The sequence below is a fragment of the Myotis yumanensis genome, unplaced genomic scaffold, assembly GCF_028538775.1.
Source record: "Myotis yumanensis isolate MYYU_CA2020_CCGP unplaced genomic scaffold, mMyoYum1.0.hap1 SCAF_11, whole genome shotgun sequence".
In the NCBI taxonomy this organism is placed as follows: domain Eukaryota; kingdom Metazoa; phylum Chordata; class Mammalia; order Chiroptera; family Vespertilionidae; genus Myotis; species Myotis yumanensis.
The window spans coordinates 40,262,601-40,288,955 of record NW_027223762.1 but is presented as its reverse complement, the minus strand read 5'-3'; the positions used below and the strand labels follow the sequence as shown (position 1 = coordinate 40,288,955).

The 26,355-nt window shown below is 44.8% G+C and overlaps 1 protein-coding gene across 4 annotated transcripts in view; it reads right to left on the bottom strand.

Moving 5' to 3' along the window:
- The window catches only part of ARHGAP25 (Rho GTPase activating protein 25), a 78,673-nt gene that overhangs the window by 9,447 nt on the left and 42,871 nt on the right, over window positions 1–26,355 (bottom strand). For 3 of the 4 annotated variants that reach the window (XM_070429379.1, XM_070429380.1, XM_070429376.1), the window contains 6 exons: window positions 21,429–21,545; window positions 9,246–9,453; window positions 4,455–4,587; window positions 3,557–3,630; window positions 1,755–1,876; window positions 752–948 (listed from right to left, as the gene is read on the bottom strand). In XM_070429379.1, the coding sequence (XP_070285480.1) occupies window positions 752–948; window positions 1,755–1,876; window positions 3,557–3,630; window positions 4,455–4,587; window positions 9,246–9,453; window positions 21,429–21,545 (851 nt within the window). The remainder of the gene's footprint in view (window positions 1–751; window positions 949–1,754; window positions 1,877–3,556; window positions 3,631–4,454; window positions 4,588–9,245; window positions 9,454–21,428; window positions 21,546–26,355) is intronic. The other variant, XM_070429377.1, reaches the window with a different exon arrangement.

Sequence of the window (26,355 nt, the reverse complement as noted above, 5' to 3'; positions counted from 1 at the left end):
TAAAGTTCACATGTTCTTTTATAAAAAACTTGTTTTATAAATATATAAAACATATTTGACCTTTGTAAGTTGTTGCCCTCAAACAATCTAAATTTCAGACTCTGCAGAGTTTTCTGACATTGGGAACGTGAGGCCCAAGCCGTCAGTACAAATGAGGGGGTTGACATTGCTGAGACAGTTTATCAGAGCATGCGAAATATTACACGAACACATCACATGCTCTGAGAAAGAAATCACGTTTCATGGGTTAGCAGGAAACCAGTTCTCTCTGGACTTTGACCCAGAATTTTCAATAACCCTCACTCAAACATTCACAAGGTGGTATATCTCTTTTCCCATTGAACTGCTCTGGACTGTGTTTCAAAGTGTATCCCTCCAGAGTGTGCTTCAGTGAAGAGTTCCATTGCTCAGTCATTGGCACACACAACACTAATCTCCCCTCCAGGATGCAAGCAGAGACTAGACTTTGAAAGAGGCCAAGCTTTCAAGATGCCCAGGATGGGAATGGCTGGAGGTGGGGGGAGGGTGTCAATTGGGGGGAAAGGAGACATATGTAAAACTTTAGACAATAAAAATAAATAAATAAATAAATAAATAAATAAATGCATTCCAATGAGTCTGTACCAGCTGTACCCATAGCCACAGCATCATCAAAAACTCCCCCAAATTGCCACCCACAGCAGCTCTTACATGGAATGACCTGGATTAAAGGATGAGTCTAATGGAAGGCCGAAGGCTCTTTGCACCTTACCGTGTTACTGAAGCTGTCTGTCCTAGAAATTGGGACGTCCTCAGAGGCATCCCAGCCCACAGAGCTTCGAGCCACTGGAGGTTTCTTGGGGTCATTTTTGGGAGCCGGGGGTGACAGGGGTACATCCTTGGACTTGGGGAAGAGGACCTCATGGTCTCTGATCATCATGGTCATCACTCTTTGGATTTGAGGAGTCCCTGGAAGAAGAAGAGATTTGTGGTGCTGGACCATGGCGTAGTCCTCAAAGGTCTCTATACCCATGAGATGTTTCCAAAAGTGTGTCTAAAACCACAGCGCCCCAAAGGACCTCATTTGGCTCCTCATAGGACTCTTCATAATTGCTTGGGGTAGGGCACTGTGGTGAAAGGGATGGGCTAGAACAAACACGTGGATTGGAGTGAAAGGTGGTCATTTTCAGTTTACACCCCACTGGCTCAGCCTTTAATCAGGAAATTAGCAATCTAACAGCAGAGAAAATTAAGACATGTGTCTCTCCTAATGTGGTCTTCAATGTGACATGCGATTTTTATTGCACACACAGTTGAAAACGTGCCAGGCATATTGCCTCCCCAGATCTATGGCAGGTATCAGTACTCTATGGCAGGACTTTTGCTCACTGATCCCAGACACAGCCTCAGAAGCCTTTTCAACACAGCTTTACAAGTACTCTTTTTGTGACTTGGCTTATAAAATGAAACTTGTTTACTCTCTCTGGCTAAGGGTATTTAAACATAATAAAAGATTAAGAAACATTAGCTAACTGTTTTTGTGCCAGCCTATTATATGTACTGTGTGACCTTTAGGTAAATCTTTAACCACTGCTGTGATCTGGAGAATGGACATAATTCCTGCCCTGCCGACTTCACAGGGCTATTTTACAACTCAGACAAAATAATCAGCTGAAAATTCATGGCAAATTGCAGATCAGTGCCCAGACATAAGGGCTAGTGTCGTAACTGTCGTTAGTTCCTCTGTATCTGTCTTACCACAGGGCCATCCTTACCCCTCATAATCACAGCAGGGTCTTCTACCTTTGACCTGATAAGATTCACACCAATCACAGTAGCCAGGTTATCCACGCTCATCTTGTTAACAGCACAGTTCAGCTGGATTTCATGTAGGAACCTGTGAACAGACAGGCAATCCCAGAGTAAGAAATAGGAATTTGCCAGAAGAAAGCACTTTTGCCAACGAAATCTCAGAGATGCATCCCGATTCTCCTTCTGATCTCAGGAGTGGGATCAGCCTGCTCTTCCCAGAAGAGTTTAGCTTCACCCCCAAAGATTCAAGATCAAGGAAGAATAGAAACCAGGAGGGGCCTGGCCAGCTGAGGTGGTGGCCTTGCTCTGGGAGCAGGGAGGGGAGTTACATTGGCAGAAGGCAGGATCCAGTTTCAGGGAGCTAAGAGGAGACTAGAAGGACCAAAATGGGCATTTGATTGCCCCTTGTCCTGCCTTTATAAGCTTATCTCTCAGGCTCTCAGCACCCATCACACCCAAGTCTCCAGAGAGGAAAATATCAGAGATGGGAATCCCAGTGCCTCCTCACTCTCCTCCTCCAATTATAGCACCAAGTATCTCAAATTCTCAGCAGATGCTCAATAATTAACAATTAATTTTTACTATAATTCTACCCAATTGAGGCATGCACTTCTGATTCACAATTAAAGAAAAACTAAACAGCCAACAAAGGAATTTCTACTTTTTCCAGAAACCATTTTTAAATGGATAGGCTGGAACAACATAAAATTTGAAACACAGAGAAAATATCAAATAAATGCTGGTCTGTCCAAATGAGAAAAGCTTATGGAATATTATGATGTTATTTATAATCCTATTGTATGACATAAGAAAGTGTTCACAATGGAACATTAAGCCAAAAAAGAAAGCAGGGTACAAATATATATATGTAATTTTATGTAATTACATGTATATATGTAATTCCAATTTGGTATAAAAATTGTTCCAGTAAATTTATATTGATGAGTGTAAAAATCAATCATAGAGACAAAACATCCAGAAGGAAAAACACTCAGGTCTTAATAGTGATTTTTATTGGGTAAGGAGATTGTGGGTAATTTTTATTTCTTCTTTACAGTATGTTGCATTTTCCTGGTTTCCAAATCAAGCATGTATCACTTTTTATAATCTGGAAACTATAACAAATGATTTTTTAAAATTTAGATAAATTTCAGCTTTGTCTGGCATAGAGATCCAGGCTCCCAACTCAGCAGGTCTGGGTCAATGCACATGTTACATGCTGCCACAGAGATGACACATAGCAAGTCCTCAGAAAGGGGAACTGGAGTGTATGCCTCTGGGGCACTAAGTCAGAATGATGGAAGATAATTCTAGAAACATTATAAAGATTTCGGTTCTATTGTATGCCCTAGGACTCAGAGCAGTGCTGAGGAAAGCCTAAGGAGGAAGCATGTACATTTTGTATGCCGATCAAACTTTCAGAGGGTCCTTTAAATTATCTTGTGGACACAGGAAACTACCTCGGAGCTATGTAAATAGAGTTGACCTTCCAAAGATCTGAACTAGAGTCTCTGAATTCACAGAGACACTCTTTCCTTCTCTATCCAGGAGCTTAGTTATATTCTTATTATTAAATTTATTGGTGTAACATTGGTTAATAGGATCATATAAGTTTCAGGTGTGGATTTCTATGATACAAGATCTGCATATTGCACTGTGTACCTATCCCCCAAAGTCAGATCATCTTGCATAATCTATATGAGGCCCCCTTCACCCCTCACCCCCTTGACTAGAAACTGTGTAGCTGATACCAGGGGATTCCTACCTGCAGATGTAGCTCAAGAGGCTGTAGTTGTCTCGAGGAAGGGTGGAGAGCTGCTTCATCAACTCCTGCTGAGCCTGGAAAGACATTTTTAATACCAGTAAATGAGCCTGCTCACTTGCCAGCAATGAGACCTTGGAACCTAATTGGTGTGTCTGCGTAGAAGCAACACTTTGGCAGTGCTATTGGAGTGTTACATCTCAAGTGTTCATTAAGCAATTACTGTGGGTATGAGTTGTTGATAGTTCTTGCCTCGGGTTCTTGGAAGAAGAACAAATAAAAAAGTAACACTACAAAAAAAACAATGAGCCTCTCCATACTGTTTTTTGCAACATTTTGTGAATTTACAGTTATTTCAAAATAAAAAGTTATTGAAAGACACACACAAAACTCTGAGAAGAGGAATTATCTCAGGGAGCCACAGACCGCACAGGCATCTGAAGCTGAAAGGAACAAGAAAAGCTCCCTGTCCTTCCTCTCTCTGGCACGTGCATTCTTTGTATGCCCATGTCTGACACTTGTGGTCATCATGGAGCTAGTACAGTCAGACCTCTCACCTGCTCTCCAAGTTGGGCAGCTTGGCCTCGTGTCCCAGTGGGTCTCAACAAGGCCATATTGCTTGAAACCCTTATCAAATGCCTCCCCCCTCTCTTACTAACTCTAAAGTGACTTTGGGGTATTAGATTAGGGGCCAATTCTTTATTGGATTGTTACCTCCCGTGAAGGCTGTCACCATGATTGGCTTCATTTGCCTTTGGTTTCCAGGGAAGTTCCTGTTGGACAAAGTATCTCACCAACAGGTATGGACCTCCTGACACACTGTTCCCTGCCTACCAGAACAGTGTTCAGTAGCCATCACCTTCTTTCCAAGCAGGACACCTAACTCTAATGAGATACCAACCTTTGCCTCATCTGCATTCATGAGTTGCCCACAGAGCAGGAATCCCTCATACTGGCTCCAGGGAACCACAGGCTCTGGGAGGTCTCGGAGGTAGAGCTTTAACAGGGAGGCCACCGTGTGCACATCTGTATCTCTGGAAGAAAATAAGCAACACCCTTTGAAAGCAAAACTCCAGAAGTCTCCTCAGCTCCCCCCTGGTGATCCACTGAATAGAACCCAGGTTCTGAAGGGAAGCTTTGCAGAGGAGTAGAGTCTGATAAAGGTATATTGACCAAAATATTTTTGCTAATTCCTTTTATGGAACAATCCCCCCCAATACATTTTCCTTTATCTATTCTGCCTACCTGCATCAAAGGCAAGTTCAAGGTCTACTTTTTCATTAAACCTTCAAGAGTTTAATCTTCATTGCTTTCTTCTTCCTCCAAGTCTCTTACTATATCACAATTTAGCATTCTGTACTTAGTGTCTCATTTTTCATGTGATAACTGCTTTATATCCATGGTCCATTGATCTATTTGATCCCTCAGAGTCTTAAAATAATTCTGAGATTCATTCATATATTTATGCAATCATTTATTCCATCAACAAGCTTTGAAAGAAACTATTCAGTGCAAGATACTATGTCAGGCACTAGGCTTTCAGCAGTGAACCCAAGGGACACACAGGACACCTCACTTCATCGAACCTCACTTAAATGTTACCAAGTCATTACAATACTGTGTGGTTAGTACCATGACAAGGGAAGTCCTAGACCTGGGATCAATGGAAATGTGGAAAGGGACACTTAATGCAGAGTTGGGGACTACAAGGGACTCTTCCGTCAAGATCTGTAGAGTGACCAGGAGTTAAAGCATGGGGCCGGCAGCATGTGGATCAGCCTGGAGGCGGAGGGAGGAGACCTGCTGCAGGAACTGAGACAACGTTCATTAGATCACCTGATTAGCAGAAAGAGACACGGGCTCTTCAGCTCAGCTTCTCTGGTTTACAGCAGGAGTTGATACACCATGATCCCAGAGCCAAATCTGGCCCGCTGCCTATATTTGTACAGCCAGCTAGCTAAGAATGTATTTTACATTTTTTTAATGGTTGGAGAAATAACTCAAGAACATTTCATGGCATGTGAAAATGACATAAATTTTGAATTTCAGCTCCCATAAATAAAGTGCTATAGTGATTATGCTCATTCATTTTTGTATAGTCTTGGGCCAAGTTGAGATAAGAGCAGAGTTGAGTAGTTGCCACAGAGACCATCTAGCCCACAACACATAAATATTTCATATGTGGCCCTTTTAAAACGTCTGCTGACTCCTGGTTTATAGAGCTGTTGCATTTATTCCATAGAGAAAATAAATCTGAATCTACCATATACTGGAAGATCATTAGTAAAGAAATATTGATTTATTTCATATCAAGAAAAACTGATGTTCTTAAGAGATAGCCCTGATAGTATTTAGAAAGCTGTGATGTGGGAAGAGGTTCAGATAATCTGAGTGTCTCCTTTGGTCAGCAATTGGGAATATAGAATCTGCTGGGTGGAGTACCTCCTAGGGAGAGACAGGAGGGGTGGATTGGACAGGAGGAGGAGAAGGGAGGCCTTAGAGGCAGCAGAAGTGAGAATGCCAGGACTTGACTAGAAAGCTCTGTCTTGGCGCTGTGTGCACATTTTTTAACACTTGTTTCTGACAGCCAGTGGTTGGAGGCAACCCCTTTGCAGCCCGTGAACTCTGTACCTCCGCCTGCACAGACCAGACGGCTGTCTATGCTCCATGGCGGCCCTCAGGAAGTCAGGGGGTGGGGTTTCAGGAAGAGACTTCCCTGCTGATTCATTGCCTAAAAATATCCCCAGGCAAATCCCTTTTGGCAAAATACACAAGAAGTTCCCAAGAAAGTGTCAGAAAATCAACCAGCGCACACCTGGCAGGAGTAGCATTCTCCTAATGTCACGTTGACCCAGGTCTTAATCAGAATCCAGGGTCTACGGTTTGATTGGGGTCTCTCTCACCCCACATCCAATTAGTCTCCCAAGTCCCCTCCATTCTACTATCCAAATGTCACATGAATATCTCCAAGTCCCTCCCCTCTTTCCACTCCACTTTTCAGAAGGAGGATTTTTTTTGTCTCTCCCCCTGCATGTGCCAACCCCTGCAGCAGGACTGCTCAGCCTCCTAATCTAGCCTCCTGTCTCCAGGGTTCCATTCTCCAGTGCACTATGTGTGGCCTGGCACAGCCCCCAGCACTCAAAACACACCCACAGAAGGAATGTAGAAAACAAAGAATTTGGAATGAGAAAAAGAGCATGGAGGATATGATATGTCAAGAAAACAGAGTCTTTTGAAGAGAAACAATAATAAAAACTACTAGACAGTTTAGTCAGGAGAAACTAAGACAACATGAATCGCCAACATTAGAAGAGAAAGGGGTTATAAACCACAGATACAATATAGATACCTCAAAGTTGGCATCAAAGAACAGTTAGCTGTGTAAATCATCCTAGAGCACCGAAATGCACAGAAAGCTGCCCATTCATTTTACCAGGGGAAGATAAGGCTGCATCACCTGGCTAACTCCTCATGCTTCTTTATTGTGTCTCAGCTTAAATGTCATTTTCTTGGGGAGCTTCCTAAATCCACCAGACCATGTCAAAAACCCCTGTTCTAAATTCTCACAGTACCATCTCTTTTTCATTTTTAGCACTTAATACAATGAAAATTACAGTTATTTCTGTAAATTTTTGGTGCCCCATTGGGACAGGGCTGACTCGGATGTCATTGTTATAGTCCAAATTTCCAGCATGATATTTCCTGAATTTGCTGTTCCTCCAACCCAATGGAACATCCTTAAGTAATGTTTTAAATCAAAGACTAAGAGCAAGTCAGGAGCCAGGTGGCTTCTGAGTTCAAGCCCTGGTCCAGCAGAGATGAGCCAGGGCTCCCCATAGCTCTGCCCACCTTCCCTTGAAGCACTGATCTTATAACGCAGAATGTCTCTGTGCGTTTCTCCCAGAGACAATAGGTACTGGAAGTGTACTAGCTCTGTGATCAGGCAGTAGCCAGCCTAGTAGAGGCTGGACAAAGAGCTTTTTAAATTCATGTTTTTATCTTGAATGAGAGCCTGACACACCTGTACTAGAATCTGCCAACAGAGTTCCTTTGATTTCCTTCATCCAGAGAGGCAATTTGGGGGAACTCACAGTGAAACTGTACATGTGACCAAGGTAGGGGTCTAGATGAGTACCCACAAGGCGCATGTGGGCCCAAAGAACCAGTCCTGGGAAGACCCTGAAGGACCCTTCCTATTTCTGGCTGTGGGAACTCCTCAGTTCTGGCAGCAGAGATGTGTGATAACTTTCCTCCTTCCAGATCCAAATATTTCAGAAGAATCAAAGACTCTGACTCTACCACCCAGGCTGATTTTATACACGCAAGAGGCTAGGGCAGGTATTTGGAAACCCAAATCACCTCTATGCCTCCTGGCTGACTTCATATGGCTTTTGCAACAACCCACCTGCATCTTTTTATCAACTCAAAGCTAATTAAAAACATAAGAAGAAAAGTGAATATAAAGGTGGCAAGCTTAATTGAGCGAGTGCCTGGTAATGAAAATCAATTTATGGTGATGCTAAAAGGTCCTTAAATTTCATGCCCATAACCTGGTATAAATCCAGTAACAACTACACCCCATCGCTTTCCTATTAAAATATAGCACCCTTGCTACACTAACCTGTTATGTGCCAAGGGCAGCAAAGACAGGCCTACGGTGGTCCAAACTAAGACAATGGCTGTGAGAATGGAAATGGATGGGTGTTAGAGATGCTTCGGAGGCAGAATGGACACACTGGGGACCAGAGGGAGAGCAGAGGGAGAGGTGAGCAGTGAGACTATCCACACAGCATGACACCCAGCTATTCACCCTTCCCCAGGATCAGCTCTGCTCCTCCTTCCTCAATAAGCTTGTGAAGAATTTCAACCTTTGGAAACTGGATAGTGCTCAGGCCTTAATTGCTAAGTCTTAGTTTATGGGCCGCTGATTTGGAAAGAATAATGACTTTTTCTTGCCAGCAGGACAAGTGCATGCAAGCAACCAAGCAAATATTGCACAATAAGCAGAGCACGTGCAATGTAGGGTGGTGGTTGTCCTAGCTGAGCGTGGCAGACAAGAAAACTTCGGCTGGGAGGCTGAAGGAGGTGGGGAGGGAGGGGAATGGTGGGGAGAAATGTCCCTGCACCAGATATGCCCTAAACAGGGGTGGGCAATATCCATGGGAAAACACCAGGCAGCCAACCTGTTAGTATGTACTCCCACCAGAAGGGCTCAGAACTAAGTTCAGAATTGGATAGGACTGTGCTCTCCCGCACTAACAAGGGCCGGTTCTGGTCGCTTCGGGAAAGCTGAGGGAGACCATCACAGCCCTTGGATCTGGACATGGTGCGTTCTCCACCACACACAGTCTGTTGTACAGGCAACTCAGCCCCACGTTCCTTATCTGCCCTGAAGGCTGGGCCTGGAACTAGGACACATCTTTCCCTCTACCCCATACTTCCCTCCTCCTGTATCCTAAACATCTCCTGAGTCTGCTCAGCAGGCTCTCGGTGGAGCTCACATCTCTCTCAGGTAATGGATCACCATGCTCTCCTAACTGTGCCCCTGGCTCCCACATTCTAAACTACGAGCAAAACAAAGGCTCTTTCTGTTGCAAGCCAGTGTCTGTGTGAGTCCCATCGCTCAACTGGAAGAGAAAAGTCCTCTTACGCAAGTCAAGGCAGAGGGGAGGGTGAGGTGAAGGCAGCGTACCTGTCAAAGGAGGGCCTCTCCCCTGCGTCAAAAGCATCTCTGAGCTGCTTCACCAGGTTGTCCTGCCCAGGCAGCCGGAAGATGCCCTCTTCATTCAGGCCATGTTCGAGGATGAACTCCGCACACTTCTCCACGAGGATGGGCACCAGGTGGGGGCCAAATTTCTGCTCATAGGCCACGGTCTCATCCAAACGCTGGCCAAACACCGCTGGAAGAGAAAAGCAGCACCTGCCCATTATTTTGAGTCCCGCTGGATGAACTGACAGGTCAGAGCGCTTTGCCTATTTCTTGAAATTTCTGTGTTGCCTATGACCTCAAAGGTTTTGGGGAAATGATACTAAACAAAATAGAGGAAACAAGTCGCCCACAATATTTCCTGGGGCTGGAAACTGGGCCAGTCTCTGTCAGTCTTTTTCTCTTGACACACATTTTTACGTATTTAAAGTAACAAGTCACTTTTATCAAGTGTGCTAGGAATTGTGTTCAGCGCTTTGCATATCTTTTCTCGTTTAATCTTGACAGCAATCCTACGAAGTGGTATTAACTGTTATGCCCACCTTACTGTTATAGATACTGAGCCTTAGAGGCACTGATGAACTTGCCAAGGTCAGAAGCCAGGGCATGGTACCATCAGAATTCAAGTCCAGGCAGTACATGCAAGAGAATGTGCTCTTAACCACAGCAGCGAACAGGTGATTTTGAATAACCTGCTTGTGTTATATCGCATTAAGCATAAGTCTGTCACATGGATGTCTCAGAGCGTGTTAAACCAGTGTGGCATTTGAATAATTTAGGTTGGTTTACTGTGCTTGACTATTTTAACATTGCCACACAGAGAACATATTCATTCGCCTAGCAGAGTTCCTGGAATGTACGTAGCACAATGTATTTTTTTCTAATTAATTGTTTAATTAATTATTTGACATTTGGATGGATGAGCCCAGGCTATTTTTTCTTTTGAACTATTTCCTTAGGGCAAAGTCCCACATGTAGAATTACTAGTTCACATGGCTTGGACATTTTAATCACTCGATGGTATGCAAATCGCATTCCAAAAACACTGTTCCAAATGACAGTGCCTCCAGCAATGCATGCATGGACCAGCTCCGCCCTAGCCCTGTCAGCGCTTGGCTCTGTCCTTTTTCCACCCCAGCGGTGTAATAAAGTTAATTTCTAAATCAGGATAATCAGTGGCTACTCATTTTTTCCCACGAGGCCTGGAAGTTCAGAAGACAGGTTATGGTTTCAGCTCTGTCCTGCCTGAGTTTCCCTCTGTTATAATTAGGTCTGTGGCACCAACCACTTCAAGCCCTGGACACGGGTTCCCAAAGCCTTTGGTTTTTTTTCCCATGATTCTCTCTCTAGTTGGTCCCCTGGACGAGTCTCTAATTAATGTGGATTCCACCTATTAAGAGCTCTAATGGGTTCTCGAATCTCCCATGTCCTTTCTACTCCTACCCATTGTCCCAGGCCAGCCCAGGCTGGATTCCTCTCTCATCTATGATGGTGTTTCTTCTCTTCTACTATGTTCAAAGCCCTCCTACTACTTACCTTCCTAAACCACTGGTCTACCTGAGCGTATTCCCCCTTATTTTTAATAGTCAGCCACTTCTTCCCAAATTACCACAGCAGTGTTTTTCAAATTACCCCCCAAAATACTCGGGGTTTCCTCTGAAGCCCTTCCCTCACAACATCAAGTGCTTGAGAGGTGAGGGCATGGGATCCAGGAGCAGCTGAACAAGTGGGTCTCTGTTCTCCCTACTCCCAACCAGACCTGCTGGGCTGTTGTCTGTTTCACTTGTGTTTCAGTGACACTGATTAAATATTTCTGTGGCTGAAGTTTGGAAGCTGGGGCTGGCATTCTTTAGATTGGCATTCAGTCTGGCACCCACCTACCTTTCTGGCCTGACTTCCTGCCACACCCTCAAAGGCACCTCACCTGGTGTTCCGAAAGCCCACAGTGCTCGCCAGTGTTCATGCCCTTGAATGGTCCCTTCTCACTGCCCCGTCTGTTCTTCTCTCCCCTCTCTGTCTGCTGGAATTCCATTGGTCTTCTTGGCTCCCTTCAAGTATTGTCACCTCTGGTAAGCCTTCCCTGACCCCAGCCTGAGAGATTCTATCTCTACTCTGTGTATCCGTATCCTTCTCAAATATCCCAATCCCTTTCCACGCTGTGCTGTAATTATGCATATACCCCTGTGCCCTCTGTATAACTACAGGCTCCCTCATGCCAGAAATATGGGGTTGGTCTCTTTTTACTCCCAGTGTTTAGCGTAGGTCTTGGCACACGTAGAGTCAACAAATTTTGCTAAATTACTTAATAAGTCATTTCATCTTCAAGCAAATGCTTTCCATGATTCATGATAATTTTGGCATTTATGTAGTTTAAACACTAGTCGAGATCTCAGCAGATAAATTCAGCTTTACGCTAACATTTATTGAGTACCCTGCCATGTGCCAGGAGCAGGCCACATGGCATTCCATTGGCTATACACAGGAAGGGACTGTTATGCTCAATTAGCTTGTCATCAAATTATGAAAATGAAAAGACCCCATGCAAAATAATGAAAAACAATGAGAGAATGTCAATACAATATAAAATTAGATTTCTATTTTGTCCATGAAATGACCTGGGTAGATATATTCCCCAAATTGGAGGGAAATAATTAAAATGATCTGACTTAAAATATAGGCCACACGGCATTTGTAAAATTCCCTTTGAGGGGGTCTAGGGAGAAGCACTTCAAAGGGAGAGGTGGATGTGTTTCTGGGGAGATGAAACTTGAATTCAAGGGGCCCACTGGGCCTCCTAAGGGAAGATCTCCCAAAGAAAATGTGACAGTGTGCACACAGCTGTCAGAGCTGTCAAATGTGAGCAGCATTTCCAAGGTCCCCAAGCAGAAGGCTGGTCCACTTTGCAGGTGATCTGGAATCGAGCTCCTTCTTATACCCCTCTGCGTAGTCAGTCCTCTAACTTTTCTCCTCTTGAGTCCATCAGTCTTGTCCTGTGTTCCTTCTCTTTTCCTCCCATACTCCACAGTCAGTCATTTCAATGTCACTTTCACCAGTGCACTCATTCCCCACATCTTTTCTCTCCATCATCTCCACTCTGCTGATTTCCACTCCCTCTCCACGCCTTTATCAGGCCACTGGGAGTCATGCAGGAATGTAGCCTAACATTTCATGGACATGTGTATTTCCAATCTCTGTAATATCGGTTCCAAAGCTACACCACTTCCCTTGAGCTCACCGCCATTCCCTCTCCTGTCTCAGCAGGTGACCTTGTCTCCTCTTTCCCTTATCGCCCCAAATTGAGGACATCATGAGTGAACTCCCTCATTTCCAGTCCTTGCCTCTCTCATTCTTCTTCCTGTCTGTCTGCCTGTCTCTCTTAGAGGGAGAAAAGGACCCTGTGCTTCCTCCAAGATAGTGTTGTCCTCCATCCTGTTCACCTCTTCCAAGATTTCACTCCTTCTCTTTTTGTATTTTTCTCTTTCAATTGAAAGAGCCCACATGTGTCTAAGTCTTTGCTAATTTATTAAAGACTAATCTCCTACCCCAGGTCTCAAACACCCAATGTTTTCCTTTCTTCTATTCACCAGTATATTCATCCAAAAAATGATGAGTCTACTTCTTGAAAGAGTCGTCCACCCTCACAGCCCTTACTTCTGCCCTTAGCATCCACTTCCCAACCCCTCAATCCTCTCCATCTGGTTTAATCAGCCTGCATCTTTCCACCAAGTCTGCCCAATAAAATTTCCAGTGCCCTCCTCTGCTTATCTCACACTCCACTGGTCTTCACTGAAGACTCTGATGGGGGTGATTCTTCTTCCTTTTCAAGACTTTCTCCCTACATGAGTACAAAATCACCCACTCTCATTCTATCCCCACATCTCTATGGGCTCTTTTGCAGTGTCCTTTACTGTGCCCCTTCTTCCACCTGCTGTGCCATTTCCTGGCATTCCAGATGTACTCCCACTCTAGACATTGGGATATCACCTACAAACCAGTAACTTAAAATCCACATATCTGCTCCAGGTCTCTCTGTATCTCTATCTCCGTCATCTCTCTCTCTCTCTCTCTCTCTCTCTCTCTCTCTCTCTCTCTCCCTCCTATTCCACAAGTCCAACACCTAATGGCAGTTCTCCCAGTGTCTTTTCCAACCTCACTCTCATTCTATGCCCCCCGCGACCCCTCACAAATCACCCTTCTCCTATAGCATTCCTCACAGCCATAGTATTTGGTCAATCCAGCAGTCAAACACCAAGCACTTTAATACAAGGTACCTGCACTCAGCCCAGTTAGCAAAAGTGTGAGTGTTGAAATGATCTGCAACACCCCTCTTTCCTTCCAGATAGATCAGTACATTCTAAATTGCACTTTAAACTGTCTCTCCCCTCTATCCTTGCTGCCACTTTCAAAATTACTGTAATGATTTCTTATGCAACTCTGTTTCTTGCAAATTCCTTTCACTGGAATTCACAAATCACTCAGCAAATACAGACTGAGCATCTGCTGTGGTAGCTAGAGATTATGAGAGAAGGAGTGAAAAATGGTCTTTGCTCTTGAAAACTCTGGAACAAATGCCCTTCCTCCTTCTCCCCACCTGGAAACCTGATCTTACTATAGCCCAAGTTCAAACGTCATCGCCTCAGAGGGACTTTATCACTCTCCTCTGTGCTCACAGAGCTCCCTGTACATACCTCTATTCCATCACTTCTCATGGATTTTACAATGATTTATTTAAACATCTCTCTCTTCCATTGGACTGTGGGCTCCTCAAAGGCCGACAGCCTGTCTGGCTCACCATCTATTTTTATCTCCTGGCACAGAGCCTGGCACATGATGGACCAGTCCTCAAGGAGCCGTTACTCCCTGCTGTCCCCTACCCTCCTGTACTCAGCCTTGTCTCCCGTGAATACGCTCTGATCAGCATTTCTTCATACTTGCATTTGTCAAGATCAATGGTCTATTTTACATTTATAAATCCTGGGGTCACATTCTCCATCTTCATATTAATTCCTCTATCAGCCCCCATCAAATTACCCCTCCTTCCTGATAAAATTCTCACATGGCTTTTGGACCACCACTCTCTCAGTTCTCCATTTATCTCATTGGCTGTGCCTTCTCAGCCTTCTCTGATGACCCTTCTGTGTCTCCCTGTCTTCCAAATGTCAGTGTCCCAGGCTTTCTTTTCCTCATCTGCACATACTCTGTAAATTTCACAGCTTTAAATATCACCCATACGATGAAGACTTCGGAACTTTACATCTCCAGCCTACAAATCAGCCAAAGCTATTCTCTCCAACAAGACATAGCGGCTGCAAGCTCTAGACACATCAGGACCAACAGGGTCCCTTCTTACGAGAGAGGAGCATCCCTGTTTGCTTTAGTTTGTCTAGGTCAGGCTTCACCACTCTTCAGCTCAGATCGAATATGAGGAGTTTGGTATAAAACGTCCCTGGAAAGCCAGAGACCAATCCTGAGCTCTGCCTACCTCTGCCTTCTAGGTCTTGATTGCCCCCCTCTGATCCTGGGTGGACATGAAGTAGCCAAATATGAGGAATAGATGAGCTGAGATATCCCAATGAAACTAAGGAAGGGGCAGTGAAGGAGGAAGGGGGTGGGAGACACTCAAAGACCATTCTTTACCCCAAGGCTTCCCTTCTGTACCGTGGCCTCCTAGGTTGCACCTGCTCCTTCAGTGCACTAGTGCTCTTTCTACCTTCTGCCAGCCACTCATTCACTAGAAACTGCTCATCATGTTGGACCAGTCAACATTAACAGAGGCATTTCCGTTTTAACAGATACAAATTTTAAATGATTAGCTAATCACAATGTCATATAATAATAATTAATTAAGTTAATTCTATGACAAACTGTTCAAGAAGCTTTCACATGAGCTCTCACTTAGTCCTCATAAGAAACATGGGAAGTAAATATTACTGTCCCATTTTACAGATGAGAAAACTGAGACTCAGATCAGGAATTTATTCAAGGTCATATTTGCCCCATGATTACAAAGCCAGTGATTTAATACCTTCTGTTTAAAGTCAGTGGAATACAATTGTCTAGGAGAAATTTCAGACAGCATCATGTCTTAAGGGAAGGGAGGGAGAGGTGGACTGATGCCCAGTTTCTGCTTACTGGCCATCATCCAGCCTTTATATCTCAAGACCCCTCCCTAGTTTTGCTAAAAACACACACACACACACGCATTAAAAACAAAACAAAAAACAATAACAGGACACTGGGTTAGTTTGGGGAAATTAAAATGGAAGGATTAGCTGTTACTTCCTGGTCTCTCCTTCATCATTACTCAAACATTCCTGGGTTCAAGACAAGAGCCCTTCCCCCACAACCTCTATCCCCCACCCCCCCACCCCCAGTCACCAGGAGAGTCTGCCTGCCCCCTCCTGCTCTCAGCTTCACCCCTTCCCACTGGCCCTGTCTGCTAAGCATTGGTACCTGCTTCCCCGTGGGCACAGTTCCAGGAGCTTCCCCATCCCTGACAAGGGAGGGAGGAAGGGGAGCTGGGCTAAGTGTCTGTTGGAGGAAGACCTGAATCACACAATAGAAAAGAAATACCTTTCTTTCGGAGCTTGTGGATTTTCTTCCTGAAAGTCCAGCCAAAGAGCAGTGCCAGAGAGGGAAAGCCACAGCCCATTGCCCGCTGCGGCATCCTGGGAATACAAGGCAGGCAACAGCGAGGAATCGCAGCCTCTGCTGGGCCAGCCTCAAGCCTTTCCTCCTCCCCAGGCTGCGAGAGCCACCCTCTCTCGCCTCCAGACCAGCACATGCTTGTAAATACTGCTCGGATTCTGACTCCAGCACAGAAACTCTGGGATCTGTAGGCACCTGCCCCGGGCCCTCCCTTCCTCCTTCCCACACCACTTCCCCTCCCCACTCACCTTTATACACATGACTCTTGGCTTTTAAAGAGTGAACATAAAGCTGTCAGGGCCCACAATAAAAATAAGTGCCTCCTTTTACTTAGCAGCTAATTGTCAACTGCCATTCAAGGGATACCACGGAGGTGGGTTAAAAAAAATTCCCTCACGCAAGCCCTTACCAGCATTGCCCCATATATCAAAGCATCTGGCAGGAACACAGGATTTCACTTAGCGTTGATGAAGCCAGCCCACCCTTCTCTGGGAACGCTTTCACAGTTGTAGGTGGTTCGGTCAAGCCTTCAGAGAGAATAGTCTTGGAGATGAGTTGTTGGCTCAATGGAGATGCTTTTCCCCCTCCCGTGGAGATGACTTAGCAAAGAGTGCAGCAACCCTACCAGACAGGCCCAGGAGACTTGAAATGGACTTTTGGCATCACGGGGGCAAGAAATGGGGGTTGGGGGTGGGGGTGGGAGTGAGGCTGCGATTGGCAGGAGCAGGGAGGATTGCCAGGAAAGGCCGTGGGCAGTGCGATGCTGCCAACCAAGAGCGTTCATCCCTCCATTCACTCATAGGCCAGGAATAGAGGACTCATCTTGGACCCACATTCTCCTTCATTTTGAATTCACTCCCAGGTCTGGCAATGTTACCTCTCAAATGCTGCACAGACCTAGTCACTTCTCTCCATCTCCACCATCACCACCCTCTTCCAAGCCACCTTAAAATGAGGACCAACATCTTTTTCAGGGCTCTCTTCACTGTTTTCACCTTCCTCTCAGTCCAGAGCCTGTTCTTTCTGTCACGGGACATTCCCACATGCTATTTCTCTAACAGACACTTCCTCTTCCTCTTTCTCTGCCTAGTTAGCCTCGATTAGCCTTTCAGACTTAAGCTTAATCATCACTAGTTCAGGGCTTCTCTGAATTTCTTAACAAATACAATTACCCCCTCCCCCTCACCCAGCACCCCCCATCTTATCATGTGTTTTTCCTTTGTGGTATTTTTTTGAGTTGTAGTTACATGGTTTTCTTTGTGTGTTTTTAAAATTAGTTTCTGTGTCTTCTACTATACTATGAGATCCCTGAGAGAAAGGACTTTGCCTTTTTCTCTCTTCTCTTCCTTCCTCACCCCTCCCACCCCTCTCTCTTTCACTGTTGTACCCCTGGTGCTGGTACAATGCTTGGCCTATGACACATTCTCAAGAAACATTTGTTGAGTTCATGAATAAACTTGTATCTGTCTGGTGTTAGGATCTTGGGGAGGAGAATGAGGGAATTAATGAAAATGAGTTTAAAAATCACCCCTTTTAATGTCCAGTTTAGCTAGAGAGAAAGAACCAGAACACATGGAACAATGAATGACAGACACAGCACTCTCTCACAAGCCACACTGTGCTACAGATTGTGAAATCATGCTCTGAAGGACAAGAGAACTTCAAAAATGAGAGGAAGCCAAGGAACTTAGGCACTTAATTCCATACTTATATACCCTATGCCTAGTGTTGGCAAACACACAAAGACGCTTAACGCATGGGACCTACTAGTACTCTAGGGCCTTATTATCTGGTTGGGCTGAGCAGACCTACTAGTATATACAATTTAGTGCAGTGCTTATGTGCCCAGCGGTGGCCTGAGAAATGCCCCTGATGGCCAGCCTTCAGAGGAAGTGGGCAGAACGGGTCCCGACTGAGCAGCAATTTGCAATGTGAACTGCCTGATCCCTGGGGGTGGGACAGAGACCAGGTTTCAATGTGGGGATCCAGCAGAGGCAGAGCCCTCTTACTAAAAGGAGAAGGTGTTTTGAAGAAAACGGGCAGCTCTGAGCCTGAGAACAAGTCACCAGTGGTGGAGATGTGATCTCCTCTCTTCCCTTTATCCTACTTAAATTGCAAAAACCTGGAATTGCATCCAGAACTTCTGGGGAAGGTGCTGCTGTCTAAGGTGTGACAGTGTGATTGATAGCAAGAAATATATATTTGGCCTTTGACTCGTTTCTTGGCACAGAGCTCGTAAAACTCTTGGAACTTCCATTATGAGAGTTATAAAGGTATCTTTTATCTTTTGGAAAGCACCAGATGATGAGCGGGTTGAAACTTTCAATTCTACCCTCTCAACTCAGAAGTCAGGGGAGGAGAGAGGGCCCGGAGGTTGAATCAATTCCCAATGGCCAGTGATTTAATCAGTCATATCTGTGTTATCAGGCCCCATAAAAACCCAAAATGACAGTGTTCAGAGAGCGTCTGGGTTGGTGAACACATGGAGATGAGAGGAGAGTGGAGCTGCTGGAGAGGGTATGGAAGTGCCATATCCCTTCCCCCATACCTTGCTCTATGTATCTCTTCCATCTGGCTATTTCTGAGTTATATCCTTTTATAATACATGGCATATAGCCAGTAATCTGGTTTCTTGAGTTCTGTAGGCCACTCTAGCAAATTAATCAAAACCAAGGAGGTCATTGTTGGAAATTCCCATCTATAGTCAGCCATCCTGAAGCACAGGTGCCAGCTGGACTTGCCATGACATCTGAAGTGTGTACGTGATGGGGGTCAGTCTTGTAGGACTGGGCCCTTAGGCTGTGGAATCTGATGCTATCTGGGTAACGTCAGTACTGAGTTAAGTTGTAGGACTCCCAGCTGGTGTCTATGACGCGTAGGAAACATCCACACACTCGCATTGGAATTGGGTCCTGAATCAGATAAGGTGAGAGGAATGCTCAGGGCCAGCTACCAGGCAGGAGGAGCCACAGGGAAGAAGCTGAGTATGCTGTGGAAACCACGTAGGCCATCTTTCCCATCAAGGGAGAAAGGGGGCCAGGAAGGGGACTGGGACAAGAAGAGGCCTTAGCTTTGCAGAACTGTCACTAGAGTGACTTCGAAAAGTTGGGATTCATTACCTGGGGGGTGTAGATGACTATTGGGGTCTGAAAATACCCTGCAGTTGAACTCAAAATTATTTTGTCTGAACATATCTTTGAAGAGAGTATCCAAAGCTTTTATTGAATTCTTTAAGGGGTCTATGAACCCTAAAAAACTTCACTAAAGCTCATCATTAATGTGCTTGAAGGAAGATCATTCTAGAGCAGCGGTTCTCAACCTGTGGGTCGCGACCCCATTGGCGGTCGAATGACCCTTTCCCAGGGGTCACCTAAGACCATCCTGCATATCAGATATTTACATTATGATTCATAACAGTAGCAACATTACGGTTATGAAGTAGCAACGAAAATAATTTTATGGTTGGGTCACAACATGAGGAACTGTATTTAAAGGGCCAGAAGGTTGAGAACCACTGTTCTAGAGGGAGCAGGCCATTTACCGAATAATTTTGCAGATAAGCTGGTAGTCATTTATCAAAGTAGACAGCCTAGGGGAGTAGAACACAGTGCTGCTTGGATAAAGGGGACCATTCCTGGGCCTATTCCTTAATAAACATTTATTGAGCAACTACTCTGTCAGGCACTATTTAGATTCTGGGATACAGCACTCCCCCAAATAGAGGGGAAAATTCCTGCAAAGCAGATTGAAGCCTTCATTCTAGTGAGGGGAGACCAACTCAAAACAAATGAGTAGACTATTTAGCATGTTAGAAGAAGGTAGGAAAGGAGAAAAATGAAGCAGGAAGGGGGGATAGGGAGGCTGGGAGAAGGGTGGGGAAGGGGTTCAATATTAAATGAGATGGTCAAGGGCAGGCTTACTGAGGTGATGTTTGAGCAAAGACAGGAACAAAGCAAGAGACCAAACCATACAGCTATCTGGGGGAAGAGAATTACAGACAGACAGCGCAAGGACCCTGGTTCAGAAACATTGCCATGGTGTCTGGAGAAGATCAAGGAGGCTGGTGAGTTTGGAGTGAAATAAGCACAAGAGGAGGTACTGGAAGACAAGGTAAAAGGTAATGGATGGGGCAGACTGTGCACTGTGATTAATTTTAAGCCTTTGACTTTTCCTCGAGGTAGCAGTGAAGCTATGGGACAGTGTTGAGTGGAGGAGGACCTCCACTGACAAACAGGTTTAACAGTTCATTCTGGCTGTTCTGTTGAAGACGACTGTAATTCAGACAAAACAGTATAACACCTCACAGGAAGGTACAGTGAAGGTCATGAGCAGTGGGCAGGTTCTGGGTGGGAAAATCCATAGGACATTTCACAAATGAGGCGGCAGCAGCATTCTCAGACTTCTCAGTGGGTGAGGGTGCGTGCCCTGCCCAGCTAACGGCACCAAGGGATCTTTACAAGTGGAAGTGAGCTACCTATAGAGGCAAGAGCCCTGGCCCTGCTGCTCCATGGCTGGATCCCTTGGGCAAATTATTTACTTCTTCAGGACTGAAGTTTCCTGACTTACAAACAGGAAGAACAAATGTCTGGCTTGCCCCGGGACCTCAGACTGAACTCTGCTATCTTCAAATGCCTTCCCATCCTGAGATCTATCATTTGGGTTCAATGAGAGGCTTGAAGAGCATCTGAAATGCCATAGCAAAGCCAAACCCTGTTCCTTGAATAAATAGATAGTGCTGTACTCCTCCCTTGGACTTTCCCCAGCCTACAGGACTTATGCTTGACTTTCTTAGGATGTTGGCCTTGGGGAGGGAGGAGGGAGAAATCCCCATGTGGATAATGACACAGTAAAGCAGTGTGCAGTGGCAGGGCCGAGCCGAGCACAAGGGACACAGATGTTGGCTACAGCACACAGGCAAAATTTTGACTCAGAGCAGGTATACGATTAGGCAACATCCACGACCCTTGTCAATGCAGACAGCCTAACGTGCTGGGCTGGGAAAAACAGAAAATGTCAACCATTTCACAATCCAGGGCAATAAGGAAGGTTGAAGCTACGTTTATGCAGGCTGGAGAGCATATAATAGAGCTTTAGTATATAAAAGCTTCATCTCAGCCTGATTAGCACCATAAACTTATTGTGTTTAGGAATTGGGAAATGTTTAATGAAACCATGTTATTCTTTTTTTGTAATAGGTTGCCGCTGTTCAGGATGACTGAGGCAGGCACTCCTGAGTTTGGCTGTCCCATCCAAATTACTTCTTTTCTTGTAGCCCCCACATGGCAGGTCACAGGCCCCAGAATTGCCTCCCTGCCCCAGACCCTAGGTTCACAGGTGGACTCCAGACATCAGCTGAGATCACCTGGGGCAGGAAGCTAGAGGCTTGACAATGAGCATGGCCTCAGAGTTGTCCTCTGGCCTTTGGACACTGTTCAAAGAAAGATCAAATCTAGAGCTACTTCCCCCTTTTCCCAGAGATGTTACAGACACCTGACCACAAAAGCCTGCCGGGATCCTTACCTCCAGAGGGTGTGCCAGCGACTCTCTTAAGGAATTTAACCCATTCCTCCATCTCCGCCTGGGAGCTGGCCATGAGGACATAGGAGTCCTGTCCCGTGCGACTCTGGTCCCATGAGGCTAGAGGAAGAAGCAACACTAATGAAGGTCTTAGAGTGGAAAGGGGCTGGAGCAGGAGGAAGCAAAGAGAAGTGAACCTGAATTGCTTCCATGGTTCAATTAAACAATCCTTCAAACAACACCAAAGCATTATCTGCTTATCCTCAGTGGCACTGAATATCTGTGCCCCCTTATTGTTTTTGCTAAAGCTCTAGTTCTCTAGAAAAGCACTGACCACAATGGCTTGCAGTCAGGGAGGGTGACTTGGGCTGACAGCTGCTCCTGTAGAGGACAGAAGCCATTTGCTACCAAAAAGGAAGAGGAAATTCACAGGGTAGGTTCCGTATTAGAGGAGACAGGATCATCCCATACAAGTCTGAAGACTTCGTTCAGTTCATCATGCCAATCATAGTTTCCTAAGCTACCCTTGAACTCAGTTGTGGGGGTGGGGAATGGAACAGCAACTCAGGAAGGAGGGACAATAAAAGCATGTGTGTCTTTCTCATGAAATCGGTGCTTTCTGCTCAGGATTACTGCTCTCCCGCGTGTACAAGACATTGCAAATGTTAGGTTCTCGATTCATATTTAATTGACAAATGAAGTTTGCTAGGATTTTATTTACCATTTTTTACTTTAAACACAAGATTGTAAAAGGATATATGTAGTATTTCCTGAATTGATGTTCTCAAATGGACAAAATGGTGGACAAAATGACAGGGGTTGGAGAGAGTACGGGAGAGACCAAGAGAGAAAATGTAATAGAGAACAATAGGGAGAGAGAAGGAGGAGAAAAGAAGAAGGAGAGCATCAAACATGGGTCCTGGGAAGGACAAGAAAATAATAGCAACCCTTTTCAATTATCAGATTCTATTAAATTTCAAAGGCCTTTGCAGACATCAACCCAATCTTCTCTCAATGTCAGGGCATTTCCCTCAAAGAGAGCCTGTTTTGGTACCATATTTGTGGACACTCTAGTTCTCTAGACAAGCACTTTTTCTTTCAGGAAAGCAAAAGACTTTCAATTCCCACCAGTTCTGGTCTCTTGAACCCATCTTAATGTCACCAAGCCACACCTTCTTTCATCCTCTGTGATGACCTAATCCTGAATCTATGTTACCATTGGGTCATCCGCTGTTCTAACCAGAAGTGTCAGTCCACGGAAGCCCTGGCTATTCAGGAACATCCTGAGATCTGGGTGTTTCCAAAAGTAGAATGGGAAGTAAAAAGTTCTCAAGGCAGAACTGAAACATTCTATAGAAATCACAATTTCCCTTTGTTCTAGTATCATTTCCACTCCACAGATAATGTAACTGAAGCCCAGAAATTCACAGGCACCTGCTCATTTGTACCCAGTAAGTTACTGCCAAACTCAGGGCAGGGCTACTGGTCTCCTTTCTTCCAAGAAGAGTTTCCACTGGGCCATATTGCTCCTAATTTTGGCGAAAATTTATCTGGTGTCCTTCCACACCCCAATCCATTCTGTTGTTAAGAACTGCCTTTCAGTTTGCCCTGATTCCTGAGAGATCCTTCAGTGTGACCATGGCAACCCCATGGAGAAACATCCAGCTCTCAAGATGTTGCAGAGTGGTCAAGGCTTCCATGGACTCACACTTCTGGTCAGGAGATCTGATAACCCAATGTCAACATAGATTCAAAGTCCGGCCATCCCATAGGGTAGAGAAGGCGAGGCACAGTGATATTAATATAGGTTCAAGAAACCAGGTCCAAAAGGATTTTGAATATCTTTTGTTGCCCCATAAAAAAATGCACATTGAAGTGCTAGGATGAGCTCTCTTTGGGAGAAACTGCCTAACATTAATACAAAGCCCATGAATAGCAACTCTGCCCTCAGGGACATGCTTTTTCTGACTTAAACAGTTTGTTCAACGTGTCGTATATTGGGCTATTTCCCTTATAAGAAAGAAGCCTCCCTTCTTTTCTTCCCTGCCTGAGCAACTCCTACCCATTTTTAAAAACCTAACTCAAATGTCATCCTCTCTAGGGATATTTCTTAATATCATTTCTTCCCACTTCAAAGTAAGTGGGGAGTCCCTATTCTAAATCCCTTAACATCCTATCCTTACCTCTCTCACAGCAGTAGCTAAATTATCCTGAACATCAGTTTCCTTATCATTAATATCTAGGCAATTATTTGATACTAGAGGCCCGATGCATGAAAATCATGCAAGAGTAGGCCTTCCTTCCCCCTGGCTGCTGGTACCAGCTTCCCTCTGGCACCCGGGACCCGGGCTTCCCCCCGGCTTCATCCGGAAGGATGTCTGGTCTAATTAACATATTATGCTTTTATTATTATAGCTGTCCAAAACTAAAGCCTGCTCTTCCCCCCAAAATTTGCTAGCTGCACAAATCTCAGCAAATACATCCTTCCAATTGTTTAGGCAAAAACCTTGCAGTCAACCTTGGCTTCTCTTTCCCACATCCAATCTATCAGCAAATGAAGTCCTGTCTACCTTCAAAATGTATCCAGAAATGATTATTTCTCACCCCTTCACCGTTCTCATTTCTCACTTGCATGATTGCAATAGCCTCTTCACTGGTCTCCCTGCTCTGTCCTTGTCTCTTTTAATTCTCAACTCAAAAGAGTGGAAAAACATAAGTCAGATCATGTCATTTCTTTGTTCAAAGCTTCCCAATGGCTTCCCATTGTTATAGCATAAAAACTAAACTTTTTACAACTGCCTGCAAGTACCAGTAAAAGCTGTGTTCACCTCTGACTGAATCTCCTACTCTTGTTTCCTGTCATCATTCCACTGTAACCACATTGGTCTCTTCGATGTTTCCTGAACATGTGAATAGGCTCAGAGACTTTGCATTGACTGTTCCCCTTCCTGGAATGCTCTTCCTCCAGATGGGCACTTGGCTCACTCCTTAAGGTCCTTGAGATTGCTCCTCAAAGGTCACCTTCTCAATGATGCCTACTCTTCCTGCTCTATTTAAAATGACAAATCAACCACTGTCATCCCCATCTCAGCCAGCACTTTGTCTTTCTTTGCTTCATTTTTTTCATAGTACTATCCCAGCATAAAAACTATACAATTTGCTCATTTATTTGTTTCTCTTGTCAGTCTCCTCCCATATATGGCTATATGCAGGCTATTTTGTTCTTTGCTGGATTCCTAGTTCCTATAATAGTGCCAGGCTCATAGTAGATGCTCAATACATTTGTTGAATAAGTGAATGACATCTAATAAGGCAGTATGAGAATCAAAGGCAACATATGTACTGGAAGAAATAACCCCCTTATTCCTGGGGACTCCCTTTGGGTAGGAGACCAGATATTTTTCTGCAGGAGGTAAGAAGGGAGAAGGAAGCTTGCCCTAAATTTTTGCCTGTCCCAAATAAAGAAAAACATAACTGCAAAAAATGACCCTGATTAGCAGGGTCATTTCTTATGCCAGCAATGGCCCCTGAGAATCATCTTGCACAGGAGAATGACAAAAAGAGGGACTGAAAATTCTCTGCATCATAATGTAAAGGGTTGTATCTTGGAGGAGACTTGGAAATAATGGCACCTTTAGAAAAATTGTTCCCAACCTTACCATGCTTTAGAATTGTTTTTCTTTAGGAGACCGTGTGTGTGTGTGTGTGTGTGTGTGTTTTCAAAGAATTTCCCCAGCAGCCTGCACGTGTGAGTGAAAATGAGAGAATAAATCTTCATTTTACCCCAGCACAGCAATCTCTGAGAGTACTGGACTGGTGCAAAGACCATGGTGAGTTTGCAGTTGGCGTTTTCGGTAGAGCTACCCTAGATTGAAAATTCAGGCTTTGAAACACATGTGACCATGGATGGTGGCAACCCATGAATGGTGCTGGGGAGAGAATCCTGGGAAAGAGGTGGGTTTCCCCAGAGAGGAGAGGCTAAAAAAATAAACTCTTTTTCTGAGGAGGAAGAGAGATGGATAGACCTTCAGATAAAAAAGCAAGAGAGGACCCATGAGGAGGTTCCCTGGGAAGAGCAGAATTTAAAAAGAAATATTTGTCTTTGTTTTATACGAATAGTCATAGCCAGTTTTAGGATTCGCTTCTACATTATAATTTCCTCTAGCTCTTCCCCAAATATCAAACACTTACATGGCATTAATTGTATACCAGCCACTGTACCAAGTGTTTTGTATATATTTCTTTATTTAACCCTCACTATTATCATCATTGGCCCCGTAAGAAACAGAGGCAGGGAGAAATGAAAGAACTTGATCACAGTTACACAAATAGTAAATGGCAGGAAAAGGTTTGGGACCCGGGCAGGATGACTCCAGATGGGGCACATCTAACCTCTCTACTACACTGCCTTTTCCATCAAGTTTCTTATGCATGTAGCTGCCTCGTGTGAGTGGTGAGGGGGGAGCTAAGGGAAACAGTGCTCAGGGGATGTGTGGCCTGCCCTGTTGTGTCAGCGTGGTGCAGCTGCCTGGCTGCCCGGCCTAAGCAGCAGACCTGGAGTTCCTGGCGGGGCCGGGCTGGCAAAGGAGCAAGAGACAGGGAGAAGCAGCCTAAGTGTGATGGATTCACGCAAATACAAACTCCCCTTGAGACAAAGCAAGACAAGCTCCCCTTGTCCCACATGCATTCCAGGAAGGTAAAGTGACTCTTGATTGGGAAAAGCACCCTCCCGTGTGCTGCTAGCATGTTCCATAGGTGAATTGCAGCACCTGACACGAGCTAAGTGCTCAGCAAGTCAGAGCTGTCATTCCTTGTTAGGTCACATTGAACCACAGGAGAGACGGTTGACTGTCAACTACTTTCCACCTACCAAAATGGCAATTTCACATGGTTCAATTTAGAGTTTAATTTTAATGTCCCACTCCCCTTC